The sequence below is a fragment of the Xiphias gladius genome, chromosome 14 (genome assembly GCF_016859285.1).
Source record: "Xiphias gladius isolate SHS-SW01 ecotype Sanya breed wild chromosome 14, ASM1685928v1, whole genome shotgun sequence".
NCBI lineage: Eukaryota > Metazoa > Chordata > Actinopteri > Istiophoriformes > Xiphiidae > Xiphias > Xiphias gladius.
Window position 1 is genome coordinate 16228377 of NC_053413.1, and position 17837 is coordinate 16246213.

The 17837-nt window shown below is 40.0% G+C and overlaps 1 protein-coding gene across 1 annotated transcript; it reads right to left on the reverse strand.

The window, feature by feature from the left end:
• On the reverse strand, positions 1–7254 carry sirt5 (sirtuin 5). Its single transcript, XM_040144650.1, has 9 exons — positions 7141–7254; positions 5746–5853; positions 5230–5363; positions 4540–4765; positions 3614–3701; positions 3428–3481; positions 1645–1768; positions 1355–1470; positions 1–1072 (listed from the first exon to the last, which is right to left on the reverse strand). Exons 2-9 carry the CDS (start codon positions 5843–5845, stop codon positions 997–999), a joined length of 918 nt encoding a protein of 305 aa, XP_040000584.1. The 5' UTR covers positions 5846–5853; positions 7141–7254; the 3' UTR covers positions 1–996.
• Positions 7255–17837: the final 10583 nt, after the last annotated feature.

Consider the following 17837-nt stretch of genomic DNA (forward strand, 5'->3'; position numbering starts at 1 on the left):
TAGATTTAGTGTTTTAATATTTATATTCATAATCATTGCACTGGCAGATTTAATAGAATACATCATAAGAAATTGTGTGTGATGTTTATGGGCAAAAAGTAGTTAAGAATACAGATCATGTTATTAAATATTATCTGCTTTCATACAGTTGCTTTCATTTTTAGACAATTTCAATTTACAGTGATCGAACACATACGTATATTTTGAAAACAGATACTGAATCGTGTAAAAATGTATCAAATTCATCATGAATAATCCATGACATCTAACTATACTTATACTAAACACAGTCACACAGTATGAGAATGGAGTAATGCTGATTCAGGTGAGGATTGAAAAGACATTTTCCCTCTTTCTACCCTCTCAGTCCTTGGTCATAAACAAACACTGCACTCGGCTAAATCTCTGTAACAGCAGTTGATTTTCACTTCAGGTTTAAAGTGAGCATTTGGTCAAGGTTGTGTAAACAGTTTTGAAAGGCACAAGATTATGTTACGGTCTGTACATCTGTTCATTTGGTGGAAAGAGAAAAGAGGAATGCTCTCCACTGGCACCGGGTGTAAAATGTTGTTCTGTTCTACAGCATAATTTTAGAGCACAGTATATCTAAAATATAACAATTCCTCACCTGCATCTCATATGTAAAGAATAACAATGACCTCTGATACCTGAGGAAATGTTTCCAATGGAAAGAACTACATACATAGTGCACTGCCTTTTTTTATAAGAAGCTGCATAGTTCTTGCTTAACTCTAAGCAGCAAATATGTAAAACATTCAAAATCCCATTTCCAGTTTAGTGAGTTATACTGTATATTCAAGTATTAAAAGATCCAACTCAAAGTCTTAAAATGCTCAATTATTTACAGCTCTCCCTCTACCAAGCATTAACAGCTAAACCAATTTTAAGGAAAAGATTTGAAAAAAAAGTTTTGAAACCTCACAGCTTTGGATTGCATTAGACTACAGAAGAAGCCGAGGACTGCTGTCTGTAAAGTCAGTTAATAACCTCTGACTCATGTCTTGCCAAAGCTGGAGGCAGTGTAGTTCCACATGGACCCTGGAAATGGTACCTGTGCCACATCACACACACATAAAAACAAGGAGACACTGAAGGTCAGACTTAGTTAACAGGTACAAGGTCACTTGTTGAGTTGAAAGTGCTTTGGAGTGGGCGACTGATTTGTTAACAAATATTGTGAAGGGGGCCTGGATATTGCCTATGATGCCAGTGGATGGCACTAAATGTCATTATACACATGTATAATTCCCGACTGGCCTTGTTTCACTTATAATTTATATAATTTCATGCTATTTTTAATTTTTTACTGCAATCAGTGTCTTGACTGACTTACGTGAAGTATTCGGTTTTCGGTGTTGTTTGTGTGTTGAACTCTGCCACTGGGATGCCTCTGGATGCAACCCGGGGGCCAAACATGGCTGCTGGGTAAACGATTGAAGACGTGCCCACCTATAGGGAAAAACCACAGAGGGCAATGACACCAGCGTCAACTTGAAATCAACCGTGTACTATCGTATTTCAGGTCCAGTCCTTGATTGATTTTGAGCAAATATTGAGTTATATGTTAATATTACACAAGAGGAGAATATATCATGTATGTATGTAAAAATGACGATAACTCACCACCAGACAGAGATCACAGATTTCCATCTCTTTTTCCACTTTGGTCAGGATATGGGAGTCCAGAGTTTCTCCAAAAAACACCACGTTGGGCCTCAGCAGACCATGGCAGTCATTTTCTTCACACCTTGATACAGCAGCACCAAACAGCCCTTACATGAGTAATTGTGTCATACGGTATTTATCAGAGAATAACTGGCCATAACACAAAAGTCCATGCAGACATAGTTACTGATTGGGATGTGGGCAGAGGTGCAACATTCTCGATAGTTAAAAGACATAACGAAAAAACCGCAATTTTCCTTCCTATTTAATTCCAATGATGAAGTAGAAATTAAGGGTCAGACAGAGCACTTGATCAAAGCCTGTTCCGGTTGTTCTTTATGGGTGGAAGTTATAACCTGTGTTCCAGGCATGTGCTCTCGGTGTTGCTGTTCACAATTTTTGCATCTGAATTTAAACTCAATTCCACGTCAATGTGCAACTCTTCGGCCATCTTTTTTTTCTTTTTTAGAAACAGTTGCTTGCCAAAGGTTTAAGAGGAAATTTGATATATTCACAGCACACCACTGCCCCCAAGTGGGAGTCCTGATTTCACTTTAAGTAACATGGGACTCACGTACAGTATCAGGAACCCCAGGTAAAAAACTAAAGATGGAGATGAATCTTAGACTGATGAAAACCGAGTTAAGATCCAGGACTAGAGATGAAAGCATGGAAACACAGAGCAAATCTGACAAGGGCCTTTCATTTAATTTGTGCTCACAGTGATTTAACAAGGCAGCAACTCATTACGCAGACTTCTTTCAAGGTGTATTCTGTTAGTGAGCAAGAACTCAATAGGCACAGATCAGTATTGGGATTGTCTGATATTACTAAGCTAAGAAAAAAAAATTCAATGTGCTGATGCTACATATATTATGAATGCAAAAGTCACTAAAATGAACTTCAAAGAAGAAATGAAAAGGAATTGGGATTATTTAAGATGCACAAAATTGCTTATAAGAACTCCATATATAAGCCAGTGCAACAGGTGGTGAGGGAGCGCTGGTAAAGAGATGATCAGGAAGGAGAAGCAGGTCCAACAGAAGCTCAAAGTAGAGCGGTTGGAGGGTGGAGATTGTGGTTAATACAACAGATGTTTCACAAGAATACCAAAATAACTGCACTCAAAAACTTTTTATCTAAAGAGTGCAATTGGTAGTATATAGAGATTCCACAGTTTATTAATTACTTAGTTAACATTTAATGAGATTAAACATCCCATCATCATTTTGTTTTTGGTGTTGAAGAATATACAGATGGTCATTTACCATCTGTATGATGATCAATATACTATTGATCATTTATAGCATCACTCTTTTTCTGCATGCTGCCACAGAGATTTCTGTACAATACAGGTTCATTCATGTTTTGTTTTTTTTCCCCACCATGGCGTGCTTTAACATACTTGCATCTGCTCTTAATAGAGAGAGAATTTTCCATGTAAAAACCTGCACCCACAAAATTAAGCAACCCGAACTCCTCAACTGGTGTTCGCACGATCCTCCCTCAAATGCATGTACAATTAGAAAAGAGAGAGAGAGAGAGAGAGAGAGAGCGAGAGAGAGACTGCTGACATGTAGAACATGCATATGATGACAGACAAACTGTGTTTTCAGGCTGGTGTGCCTGTTTAATAAAGGAAAAATCCAGGCACAGTTTGCATTTGAGCAAAGCAAGCAACACAAAAGGCTTAGTAAGTCTGACCCTTAGCCTTATTCATATCAAGTGACATTAATCCCACCTTGGCAGTTTATCCACTGGAATCTGGGCATCAGCGACATCTGGGTCAGGTGCACTGTGCATTAAGAGAAAAAAAAACAGTGGGTTAAATAGGACTTTATCCAAACAGAGGTCAACCAGAAGAGATCAGGCTACAAATCCTGCATGTTTATTAGTGTTTGTACTCTCCAGAGGTGCTGTCTCTTACCCTTTGTCCTTTAGGGCAGCACATATAGGGCTACGCTTGTTCATGGTCACGTGTCCACAACTCACACAGTACGTCTCCATTAGACTGCCTGCAGTTACACACAGAAAACACAGCTGTTTTTCATGTAGGCCCCAATATAGTCACAGAAGTAAAATCTCCCTTTCCACAGAATCTGTTGACAATGACAGTCTCATGTCCAAACTCTTACGTACAGTCCAGACAGAAAGTATTTGGACAGTTGAACATTTTTTTGTTCTTCAGGCCCGTTCAATTTGAAATATAATAATGGATGCTACATTGAGGTGCGAAGTATCAGCTTTAATCTGAGTAGGTTCACATTAGCATAGAAAGAACTATGTGCAGGTGCCCTAATGCACCCTAAAACAGCATGGAAACAGAAAAGCCAGACAAAAAAAAAAATGAAATGAGATAATCAACACTTGAACTGATGTCATCAGAGTTGGTCCACTGACATTAACTTTGTGTCTAACTTGGTGGGCTTGTGGGATGTTTGTTTGAGAGTCCAACAACTATGAATCACAAAATGTTTCCATATCCAAGTAAAAGCACGAGGTATACTACGGTGCTGTCATAGGTTACAAACAGCCCTGGCTATGGAGTAGCAGCTTCAGGATTTCAGTTATAATTAACTTACCTAAATTTTATCAATTATTATAGAGAAATGAATCATCTGCATTTCCCCTCCCTAAGCATTTCTGTTTCTAGATGGCAACTTGTTCAAATTGAAAACTTCAAAAGATAGATACATGGTCAGTTCTGTTTGTTTTTCCTTTGTGAAAAAGAAAATCTTTCCCAATCAAATCAATCAAAAATTAGTTTGATCATGTCTATTTTCTCCTGTGATATTTCAGTGTTTTTGTCTGATGCATGGTAGTTTTTAGATTTGGCCCAGCTCTGCCTCTCACCGTGAATCTTGAGCATGTGTTTGGACCCAGCCTGTCGGTGAAGGTCATCTGTGCACTGGGTGATGACAACCACGGAGCGCCCCTGCTTCCTCAGCCGGGCCTCACACTCTGCTATAGCCAGATGGGCAGCATTGGGCTTCTTGTTCAATGCCAGCTCCCTTCTGTAATGGTAGAACTCCCAGACCCGAGACGGGGTGCGAGAGAAGGCCTCTGGAGTAGCCAGGTCCTGAGGATGCATCAACATATGAATGTTTTACATCAAAGCTCAAATGCTAAGAAGGTAGTAATGAAAAGTGTCATGTTCAGAAGCAAGAATTATACAGATAATGAAAGGCAGTATAGATTCAGTTTAAACACCTCAATTAAGGAGGGAGATTATATTTTGTTTAGATTAAGGATAACTGTTGATTATTTCCTGGAGGTAAATCCTGCTGTAGCCCAACACATGAATCCGGATTACACCATTTCACTCTTTAGTGGCTAATGCTGCTGAGATAAATCCAGTGAGCTGTGAAAATGTATTATGTAAACATAAAATACACCCACTCCACAGCAAAAACCCTGAGCCACAGCTGGAAATCAGACCAAACACAAGACTTTGACCTAAATAAAAAGACAAATAAAATAAATAAATGAATAATACAGTCACATACAAGTTCATGTGTGTGTGTGTATTGCTTTTTTTATAACCTGAGACTGCCACTTCCTCCACTTCTCATTTTCTCCCCTGAAGGTTGGTACTCCACTCTCCGCACTCACACCTGCCCCTGTGATGATAACTATGTGCCTGGCTTTGGAAAAGACCTTGCGGAATTCAGACATGTCTGGGAAAACAAAAGGAATAGCAACATATAATCAAGTGCTTTTTAAGTGTCTTGATATTTTTAGAAAAAACATTCTGTGATTCATAAACATTTACTCTAGTAATCAATTTTATAGTAATTTATAATGATCTACTAAGGAACTACTTGTTTGTTACCCGTTAGTTAGCAGCTAATACTTGATTGATTTCTTGGACATTCCTTGGATGATCCTCAGATATTTGTGTACCATATTGTTAAGTGTTACTAAAAACAATTTATTTCTTTCCTGTCAGGAAGGATGAACTGACTGGCTGATATCCATTGTTTAATACAGGGCTAACACTGACCTGACACATCAGCAAACCAACATTATATAATGTAAACCTAGTACCTTTCAATTTACCTGAGTTGGGCCTTGTTGTGTCTATCACTGGTCCTTTGGTCACATGAGTGGAGCACATGCGAAGACCAAGGGCAAATGCAGCTCGACTTTGGAGAAGCATTGTCACTACTGTTTCAGTACAGTTGAACAGGAGAAAAACATGAATGACAACATGAAAAGAAAATGAAATGTTTTATAGCCTCACTTTTTAAATATAACTTCTATTCTTAATTTCACCAATTAGCCATTTTCATTTACAGTATGCTGTGCAGATGTTCAGACATTTTTTGATTATATTATATGTGTTACGACTGGATTACAGCAGTGGCCCCTTTCTGGACTGAAAATGAACATGGCAAAATCATCCTTAACTCTACTGGAGTCAAATATGGATCTCTCATGTTGTGCATCCAATCACTGTTCAAACTGATAGATTTTTTTTTTCAAAATCCTAACAGGGAACCCAAAGTTTCCAGCGGGGTCAAATATGTCATGCTAAATTTGGGGGGAAATGTCTATAAAATGATGCACAAGATGTCAAGAATATCTCAATTTGGTGTAATAGTCCAGACACAAAGAACTTAGTGTCTTCTTTTGAATATTTCACTCACTCGCTGCAAAGAAGTGTAGGAATATGCACATTCTGGACACAGAATATGTTGTGCTGTATGAAAAAAAGCTCTAAATAATGACACAAGTGGAAAAACTAGGAAGTGAGCCTATGTGCAACTGTAAAACTGCTTCAACATATCAAATGAATACAAGACATGGCTGCAAGAACGCTTGCAATGTGGGTGTACCAACAAAGCAATGATAAATTTACCCTGGACAAACCTGTGATAGCCTGGATGTTGGCACTGATAAGGCAAGAAATAGGGCAGGTTTTGAATGGCCTACTTAGAAAAACTGGAAGTTAAAACAAAAAAAACAAAAAAAACAACCAAAAAACCCTATTGGGCCCGTCCCACAGCGCTGAACAAACTTAAAGTTAAATGCCTCAAGAGTGGTTTCACAGGCTGCCCAGCCAAGCCAAAGAGCTGCAGATATTCTGTCTGTTGTCACAAGTTAGTAAGGTACAGCCAATTTGCACTCACTGCTGTTTGTCGGTCATTTTGGAGATAACCAACCAGCCACTTTACGTCCAAAGGGAGAATATATTGAAAGTTCAAGTAGCTAATTTTAACTGACATGTTGCATAATCCCTTGAAAACTCCTACAATATACTACTTTTACATAACGTCGACTGTAACGCCGTGAGCTAAATTAGCTAGGAACCACGTCTCGCCGTGCTCGCTGTCACATAAGCGACAACTAACGTACACGTTCAAAGGTGCATTTCTAGGTAATTTCAGCTGAAAACGGACCAGACACAGGCGGATTTAAATGAACTTGCCGTGCTAACTTCCTGGTACTTACCTCGCTCGGTGATAGTTCCTCTTTGGGGGAAGAAAGCCACACCGAGGTTGCTTGTTTACCTCTATCACCGCAATCAACATGAGAGGCCGTAAACGTGCCACGCTGCCGTAAATCCTGCTCTAGCAAAAAAATATCAAAAAATATCTTTAAGAGAGCCACCTGGTGGTAGACCGGTGTAACTGTGATTCATTCAGGATGATTCATTCATTCTCCTCCTCAAGTTACAGGCAGAGGACACTCGATGTTACACCCAGGACCGAAATACAAGAACATGCTCGTTCGTTACCGAACTCGAGAGTCTGACTGCAAATTTAAAAAAATGTCATTGCCACTGAAGTCTTGCCTCGTTGTGTTTTTACTTAAAGTTTATCCTCTTGCGGGACAATAAAGTTCTGAATTGAACGAAATTGAACGACAGCAGTAAAAAAAAAAAAAAAAAAAAGCCAAAGGAAACAAGGAACTGTTCTGATCTCTCTCATAATCTGCCTCCTCTTTTTGATTTCATATTTCACCTATTTTTTTCTATGGTTTTCACCTTCACCATTAGATTGAAGTGTAAATCTATATCTAACCCAATTATATATATTATTATTTTTTAAGTATTATTGTCTGTTTGCTTATCTTTGATATTATACCATGTAATATTATGTAGATGTATAGTGTAGTATAGTGTAGCCATTGCTGCATATTGTATATAGTGTAGTAATGTGATGCCATTTACCTTTTTTTCGTATAAATGATTAGAAATGATTAATAATCTTACTTATTCACATTATTAATTGGTGTAATTTATTGGGCTATAAACATTGTAAACCTTCTACAACACCGACAACACTGTTCTTAATCATGGTCAAGCCAAAAAATGCAATTTTGAGTTTCAAAAATAAAATAAATATATACCGTAGGTCTAAATTTATACATGGCTTGAATTAGTCACTTAAAAATCATAGTCTGCATTCGGCCGTTGACAGCGAATACATTGATTTTAAATTTTAAACCGACCAGTTTTTGGTTTAATACTGCCTACTTTTTTTCTCCCTATTTTGCCATCTTTGTTTTTTCTCCACACACTGTATCTATGCCATATTCCACCAACGCCTCTCTCTCTCGCTCTCTCCCTCTTTCTCTCTCTCTCTCGCTCCTGTGTGTGTGTGCGTGCGTGTGTGCGTGTGTGTGTGTGTGCGTGTGTGTGTGAACTCCCTCCTCCTCCTCCATCAATAGCTACCTCCCAGTGTGTGAGTGGCCGCGGCTCTGCGTCTGCCCCAGTCGGCCAGCAGTCATCACTGGACACTGGTTTAAATTGATGGCGACCACTCCAGACGGCAGCACAGACCGCAGACCGATAAGGAGACTCCGCTCCAAGAGCGACACCCCATATCTCGTTGAAGCCCGACTCTCCTTCAACCTGCGGACAGGTAGGCGCGCAGCCATCCACGCTGCCCCCAAATCTTCCCGTTAGATGTTCAGCCAGATGTCGTTGTGTGGGCGCACTGGAGGGGATTGGAGACTCCATACGCTCCTGTTTTACACGAGTGAAATGTTACCACATTATCCCCACAGCCTGTTATTCTTGTGGACTTGTGTTATAGTTTTGCCATGAGATTTACCCCTCCGAAACGTATCAATGGACGGCTCTGGGTATTCTTGTAAGGCAGGGGGGATTGTGAAATGTTACGCAACTTTGTGGACTAACGCTGGTGGTCACTTGACGTTGCGTGTGCAGAAAACGTGAAAGGGGCTCAGAAAAAATTAACAACATAAATTCGGTTCATGTGTGCATCGCGGTTCCCTCAGCGCTTGGCAATATCCCACCACTGTAATTCAATGCAATGATATCATTTAAAGACGCTTCGACGTGACCCGTAGTAGCCCTTTTGCCGTGACGGTGGTTGTGGTGCACAGAAGCGGATGGGATATCCGGTTTGTTCAGCATTATCTGTAGATTTTAATCACCGCAGTCCCGTGATGGTGCTCGTGGCGAATTGTCCACGGTCTCCATCCCCCCTGTACAAGCCGTGTTGCATCCCCTGTTACCATGGTGACTTGGCATTTTATGCCGACCGAGTCAACGGGATTCAGACCTTTTGCACTACAGTGTAATTAGGATAGCCACCGCGCGGCCTCTACAGTTTCGGTCTGTTTTCCCGAAAGTACATCTCACGGAAGTCATGCCACTCATTTACTGATCTCTTAACTACCGTTGATGCGTGTGGCAGTCACAATCGAAATGTGCTCTTCCTCTCATTAGTCTCGTTCACTGGGAGGCTTGTGATGAGTGAAATGGAATCGAAGGTCCCACACTGTTTGTTCCCTTGATGCCAATGTACTGAAATACGGGACACAAAACATAGTACTCCTGAGAGATACTGCACCTTCGTGGATGCATCCTAGCCCCAGCATCTCAGCTTGCTGGAGTCACACCCATCTATCCGCTCAGAAGAACGTGTGAGCTGAGTACCACACCTATAGTCTACTGTAATGTTTAGATGTTGGCCGGTTCAATAGTGGGTTCTATAGAGCATGTATAGTGTTATAGTTCTGGGAGATGTGTGTTGTTGTTTTTTTTTTTAAATACCTACATTTCATTTATTTCATTTACAGCCTAGATCTTACAGTGTTAGATAACTGTGGTTTGGCTCTGTTGGTTGGTTTTGAGAGTTCTTTGTGCTTTCTTTAGAGGAATTGTTATTGTTCTGTGGAAAAACGAACCTGTCAGAAACGAACTCAAGTTTCGAACCGTGGTGCATAATGTAAACATCTTGTGCTCCAACAGAGAATGCTGTGTGTGTTTGTGTATCCTCGGGGCTACACCGAACAATTATTCCATTATGAAATCATCTGTTGATTATTTTTAAATTCATCGTTTAGTCTATGAAATGTCATCAAGTAGTGAAAAAGTCCAGCACAGTTCGCCCAGAATCTTTAAATTGCTTGTTTTGTCCAGCCAGCAGTCACAAATCCAGATAGATATTTAATTTATGAAGATATAAAACTGAGAAATGCGGCGAAACCTCACACTTGAATGGTTGGAACCAGTGAATCGATTGATCAACTAATCATTATTGTAGCAGCGTATTTGACACTAGAAGGACACTAGGCAGACTGCTACCTCAGTGGAGGGATTGTTACCAGAAGGTCATCAGTTCAATCATGAAGTGACTCCACCTTGCTCCAGTGCAGCTTCTCAATTGCCAACATTGTGGCTGCTGTATTGACAGCTCCCAGGTGTGCAGTGGCGAGCCTGGGCAGTGCTAGAAAAGAACAAAAGTGCTCAGTTGTGCTTTCCTGGATGAATGAATCTTAAATTTAAAAAGAAAAAAAAAAGCCACCCATGTTTATCGCAGATAAGCCTTTGCAGTTCTAGGCGGCTCCTCTCATGCCAGCGAGCGTTTGGCCTGTGGAGACAAGCTTGTTGTCATTGACAGGAACCTTCCCTTTTTTCTCTGTGCTTCTTTTTTATTTCCCTACTCTACAATGAGCTCACACAAAGCATGAGGGTGATACGGGGGCGACTTGTACAACAGCACTGTTGACTCACTTCCACCTGAAGAAGTGGAGCAGGATTTAGCTTGCTTATTGCCAAGGAAACCAAAAGTCTCATGGTTTGTGTGCCCGAGTGCTTAATAATGATAAGTGACCAGGCCTGCCAAGGACGTGAATCAGGAACCAAGTAAATTATCTCTGTGTAGTTCCAGACAAGATAATAGCTTGGGACAATAGCTTTTTGTTATGTGCTTTTTTTTTCATGGTCATTAAAATGGTTTACCACACAACCTGCATATATTTTTAAAAAACGATTACATTCTTGAAGTGTGCAAAGAATAAGACAGAGGGCGGTCACAATTGATGCTTTCTGAGTAGAAAAATGTATTTTTCTGGAAAATACTTGAAATTTTATGACCGTATCCATGTTTTCATTAATGAAAAAAATGCACTTTTATGTCCAGCGCAGCCAGGTTGTAGTAAAGACACTGCCCGGCTGGCATCTGCTTCTCTGATACTGAGTTGTGTAATTCTTTTTCATGTGTGGCGAGTTTGCCAGTGTGAGACTTTGGAGATGAGCTGAGGGTTCACAGCCAACTCAACTGTTCTGTGTTTAAACAGCTGATATTTTGCTTTGTTCCCTGGTGCTTATTTGCCCATACATGGATCAGTCATCTCTGTGGGGATTCAGTCACTGCTGCAAGTTTGACTTTTGCAGAAACAAGGCCGTAGCATACAAATGACAGATACCTTGTGGGCTTCTAATGGAATCAGAGAGCATGTATTAAGCATTGTTTTATTGCATTGGCCTGTTTAGCATCTGCACTAATTTAATTTGCCCCACAGTTAAATGGCCCTGCACACAGTCACAAAGATATAACGATATAACGATATAATGGCATCAGTAACTGTGCAGATATCAACGATTGTGTCACCTGTCATAAGACATTAAAGGCTGGAGGTGTACGTGGATGGTTGACCTACTTCACAGGTTTGATTTCAATCATAACTGCCTGTTATGATTGATTTCAATCATAAATGCCCCACCCCCCACCACACGCACACACACACACACACACACACACACACACACACACACACACACACACACACACATTGTCATCTAGACTAGCAGATGAGAGATTACAGTGTTTGTGGAACTAGAATCCCTTCTGTTTACCTAAGGATCTTGTCTATGGATTTTTAGCCAGAAGATGGATAGATGTGCATGTGTATTTGTATGCACATGTCAATGTGCATGTTTGTGAGCACCGCACCAAGTGTGCATGCATATCGGTCCCTTGTTAGTGTGCTGTGTATGCGCTGCCTGCTGATACAGCATCCGTCTCACTGGAAGAGGTTGTCTGCTTGTTTTTATTTGCTCATCATTCAGCAGCACAACTACAGTCCCATCTGCCTTCTGTCTGCAGACTCATGCTACACACAAGAAACAGTCCCAATTACAGGAGCTAGCACTTTAGATTTTCCACTAACATCTCTCTGCTAAAGAGATCAAACACTCTGAGTTTCATAACATCTTTGCTCACATAATCAGGCTAACCTTTTTACTCTTTGTCTCCATCCCTACTTTCTCTCCATGCTACTCCTTCTGGTAGTACTCCTTTGTTCTTAACACTCTGTCAAATAAATGGATGCCTATATAATTTTGTCAGATGCTTTCAGGGTATAATATATTATTGCTGAATTTTACAGTATATAGAGTTTTTTGCTTTTTTGTTGTACTAAAATGAGTAAAGGGTGGGGGGGGCGGTAATCTAGGTAAACTTTGTGTACTTTTAATACAATTTAAGACGTTCTCTACATAGAACTTGCTTCTATCCATGCCATAATCTGGGCATGGCTCATGAATACTGCGTTTATGAATCATGCAGTATATTGGAATGGCACTATTAAGTCATTTTGTTGTTTTTTTTTTCTGTGCACCTTGTGGCCTCAACACACAGGTCAGCTTGTCCTCACAGGCTCAGGGTCTGCACAGGTCTGCTCTAGCATATGGAACATTAATCACAGCACGCCTGCTGCACAGATGTTAATTGGGCTGAACAGCTGGATGCTGTGTGCAGTCTAGAGGTGTGCGGACCCCGATGGCTGAAGCTCCCACAATTATACCTGGCCTGAATGCAAATAGACAAAGCTGAAGCCCAGACTTGGCTGCATTGCAGTTGTTAGGGGATAGATAATACGGGTACTTCCCCTTTTGCTTTTGTGCAAGTGTGCAGCTTGCATCCTTATACATATACAACATGCATGCTCTCTATTATAGTTCAAATTTTGTCTACAAATCTAGATGTATGTACACATGTAACTATGCACAGAAATGCAAGCTGAACACATAGTATTTGGAAATGTACATGTACTCTCTGTCTCACAATTCAAAGTTCAGACCAGGCTCAGTGCTGCAGCCACATTAAGCTATAAAAAGATAAACTCAACTCATTCACCACCCACCACTCCCGGCTTCTCTCTCCCTTTGCTTCTTTTCGTTGCAATCCTGGTACATTAAGCCCCGCTGTCCGAAAGAGTACAATCAATACACACCAGATGCAAGGTGGGGCAGGACAGATTTCTGCTTCAGAGCTTAACGTGCCAGCAGGGTTTACCTGAGGATTTACAGTATGATAGAGAAACACTTCATGCAGCTACTGGCCAGCCTCTCTTCGTACAGCTTCTCTAACAGGACATGTATGCAGATATTTTGTCTTATGTTACACAATTCTGTGAGTCATTTAGAAATGATCTGCATATACACTGTCACTGAAGAAGGGCTTGTCAGACTATCCCCTTTTTTGTTGGAATTCAAAAGGCAGCTAAAGGTGACTACAAGGTCAAGAACAAGCAGAATTTGCAATCACCGGTTTGAGCTGTCAGTCCTTGTTTCAAAGGGAAAGGGAATTTCAGATTAACTAGTTGGGCTGGAGCCAGTGCAGAGTCTGTTGAATTTGTAATGTTTTTAGCTGTTTGTACCAATACTAGAGGCTATTAGCAAAAGTGTTTAACAAAATGGTGATAATTAGTGGCAAGAGATTTGTATCACTCCTCTGTGTCCATCACTCTTGATCTATGTCTCTTTAATAGCCCCCCACCCCCGCCTCCCAAACACATGCACACAGCACATGGCTGACATTTCAGACCATGCTATGATAGACTAACAGCCCTGGATCCCAAAAAACAAGCATCAGCATCCATCTTCCCTACATGGTTGCACATAGGCCTTCTCGTGCTGAAGCATCCCAGGTCTGAATAAAACATGAGTAGGAAAATCAGAGCAAAAATAGCAATGCTATATCCAGGACTCAATGACTGGATGCTCCTGCTGCATAAAAATTCAATGAACCATCATTGTCACCTGGCCAGAACACCTGCCAACCTCTTTAGCAAGAGGGTTTAAAGAAAAAGAAAGGCAGGTGTCTTCAATGGGAACCTGAAGGAAGCTGCGCCTTCCCACAATCTTTCTTTCTATCTGCTTTCTTTTCATCTCTCTCTCTCTCTCTCTGTGCCACACTTGGAAGTGTGGGAAAGGCTCCTGGCTGTGATGTGCTTACCACACGCCAGCAGAGAAATAACGCCTCTCTCAAAAGCCTCCCAAGCTGAGGAAAGCTGCATGGTGATGTGCTTATGGGTCATATTTATAGTAAGTGTGGCAGCACATTGAGCAGAGAGGGGTAAAGATACCACTGCAATCTGAAAGGCAGCATTGCCAAGGACCAATTACGCTGGAAGAGAGAGCTCCGCCTGCATCACTCTTACTCATTAATGCTGGTTTGTACTGAATTAAAAGCAACATGCAATGAATTCTGCTGGGTACAAGGAAATAATTCAACACGGGCAGCATACAGCATCCAGTCTGTTGCCTAGAGGATGGGTGGGGATATTCCTGATACCTACACTAACAATTAAAAAGTATATTTTCAGCAGATAATGTCTCCCAGTAGGGGGGCATCCATTGAGTGGATATGATGAACGTCTAAAGAATGGCATTTGTTGCTTCATCAAGGCAGCTCCCATAGTGCGCCAGCTCTTTAGAACATTTCTGCTGAGTAAGAAACTTTACAAAGTCAGAATCTCTTCAACACTGCTGCAAACCTGGGACTCAATTCAATCAAGGCTGCACTGCACCACTCAGCAGTACTTCAAAATTGGATCCTACTTCTAATGATCAAAGTCAGGACACATTTTTGCTCTTACACTTCCAGACCCGATTTTTATTATTTAAATGAGGTAGGGAAAAAAATGGTTACATTAGCAGCCGATGTATACCATATTTGATTAGCCACACTGGTCGATGTTTGTAAATCCTCAGGCCCTGAGTGATTCTCAAATGCTACCTCTATTTTGGAAACATAACTATGTGGTATTTTTAGACTGCAAAACTTTCAGTATTGGTTCAGTATTAGTATGTTTTCATACCATGTCCCCCTTTCAATTTGCTATCAATCAATAAAGAGTGAATATCACTTTTTATGTTATAGTATAAACTCTTGAAAAATTTTGCAGTGAAGTTCTTCAAATGAAACATATTCTGTGTGAGCTCTACACAGAACATTATGGTAAATTATGCCTAGACTTTTCAGACAGTTATGTAAGCCTGTGTAAATACAGACTAATAGCCTACAGGATGAGCGGCTGGGATCTAAAGAAGCAGAATAATTGTGATTGAGAATAAAAGTGATAGAACCAAGGGGACTTTACACCCCTATCCTTTCTCCCGCACATCTTACAGATCCAGTGTAGAATTGATATGGTAATCACATCACGTTATAACTGCAAAGACAAATGGTTGACTTTTCTAGGTTGTAAATTTAGAATTATAATGAAAGAAAACATTCTCAGAAAGTGAAGAGTATCTACTTAAAGATGCATTAAATAAAATATGAAAAATCTAGTGGCAAAATCTGTAAATATTGATTCCTAGAGGATACAGCCAGGCTACATTACATACATTTTGGTTATTTTGGTCTGTAAGTCAGTAAAATATTATGAATTGTACTTTTAAAAGCAGAAGTCCGTGTGTAAAGGACTTGAAAATGTTGAAAATGACTATGAAGACTGCCATGGTCAGACAGCAAAGCATCCTGCCACCTGCCATACTGAGAATAAATGACTACAAGCAATACATAGACTGCATAAATTACCACGGGGATTGTCTCTAACAAAAACAGTTATCTGAATTATCCATAAAATTTTACAATCAAATAAAAAAAATCTGCATATTTGGGCTAAAACTGACATAAAAATCCAACAGTAAAAACTTTCTAGGACTGAACTTTAAGCAAGAAAGTTCAACTTGCCTTCTTTATTTTGCCATAGAAAGTTAATTGCTTTTATCAGTCTTTCTGAAAAGCTGGAAGATTATTTGGGGTATTATGTCCATATCTAGGTTTTAGATTTGGTCACAATGTTTGGTCTGGTCTCTGGTGTTTGGGGTCAAAAGGTGAATGGGGTCACATCAAGAGCCATAGGTGTATCAATTCCAGAAGGTGCTATAGATTAAAAATGACTCATACTGCATTGGTAACGCCTGCAATCATGCCAGCAGTCCTAGCTCATCAGTTACCAGAAAAACCCTTTGATGTGACGTGTTATATAACGCCCAGCTACCTGTGCCTGAGACCAGGAGATATTCGTCTTAACTTCAGCAGGGCCAGAAGAGGCCAGAGGAGACCAAAGCTGTTTAGCTGATAGTTCACTCCATACTGTGGGGCTCATCAAAATCAAGGAGGACAGATGGAGGTCTCAGTCAGAGAAAAAAATCAGAGCGTCTCTGCAGAAAGAGACAGCCAGAACATCCCGGAGGAGTGGCGCAGTATGCTTACCATTAAGTGTTGCTGAGCTGCTTGCTTTCATTTTGTGGGATTTCTTGTTTAATATCCACTTGCCTGCTGTCCCATAATGTGATTTTGTGAGCATATAACCAAACCTTATTACCCCAGATTTTTGCTTTTTTATAGCACATCTTGTCAACAGCTCTAGTATACAGTGTTCCCGTTTCCCTTATTGCACCTCCCATTAAACAGGACTAACATAAATGTCCTTGCATCCTTACTTCATGGTTATTACAGAGATGTTCATTTCCCCCCCCGATAAGATGCTGTCTCTATCACCTTGCCTGCACCTTGCCTGTTTCTTAATTAGCAGACAAAGTGGAAGAAAAAGACAAAATGGAGAATCCCAAAGTGAGGGTTCCTCTGTGCTCTGCAGAGACAGGACTGAGTATGGAACAAATAAAAAGGGACACAGACAAAATAGGTCTGATGTTAGGAGACAACAGACCTGATCAAAGACTTAGCATTGATGTCACATACAGTTGCATTTTTATCCTCTCAAACCTAAAGACGATTACAGTCATACAGACCAGTTTTTAATACCAAAAAGTTCGGTAATCCAAAAGTCACTTTAATTTTGACAGTTGTACATGTTTTAATAGAAAATATGTTACCTATCTTAATTTCATGGGAAGTGGTCCGAGAAATTAAGAATTAATCCACTCACAGATACAATACATAAAATACAGTTTGACTCTGGCGGATAAAATGGAGACAGCACCACTGGAGCACCACTGCTCTCTGGTGGTGCTCCAGTGGTGCTTTTTCTCCAGCGGCAGGCTACTGCACAAGGTTAAATGTATATACACACACTAGAGCTGAAATGATTTATTTGACAACTGATTTGTGGATAGTCAATTAGGAAAAATAATCACAACAATTTTTTAATAATTGGTTAACCGCTTAAGTTATTTACCAAGCAATACTGACATTTATATCATTGTAAACTGACAACACAACAAAAGCATTGTCAAGATTTCATCTACAGTTTTGGGAAATTTTGACGACAGTTCTTCACAATTGGCTTTTTATAGACTAAATGAGCTCATCAGCTGCCTAACACTCACAATCAAAAAGTGTTTCCAAGTGTCACTGTTTTGATGGTTTTATATATGATTACATACAATATGAAATAAATGTAATTATATAACTCTTAAAAGGGTCATTCTGCACAAAGTGCATTTTGCTGTCAATACCTCTGTATTTTTACTTGCAGGACCTTTATTTTTAAAAGAATATTTTTACATTGATATTCATTTTATAACACTATAAAACCATAAAAAGAAACAAATCCTCCCATTTGAAAGTGTTTAGCCTTGTTTCTTGAAAAATTACTCTCAACGATTAACCAGTTATAAAAAATATTTGCTT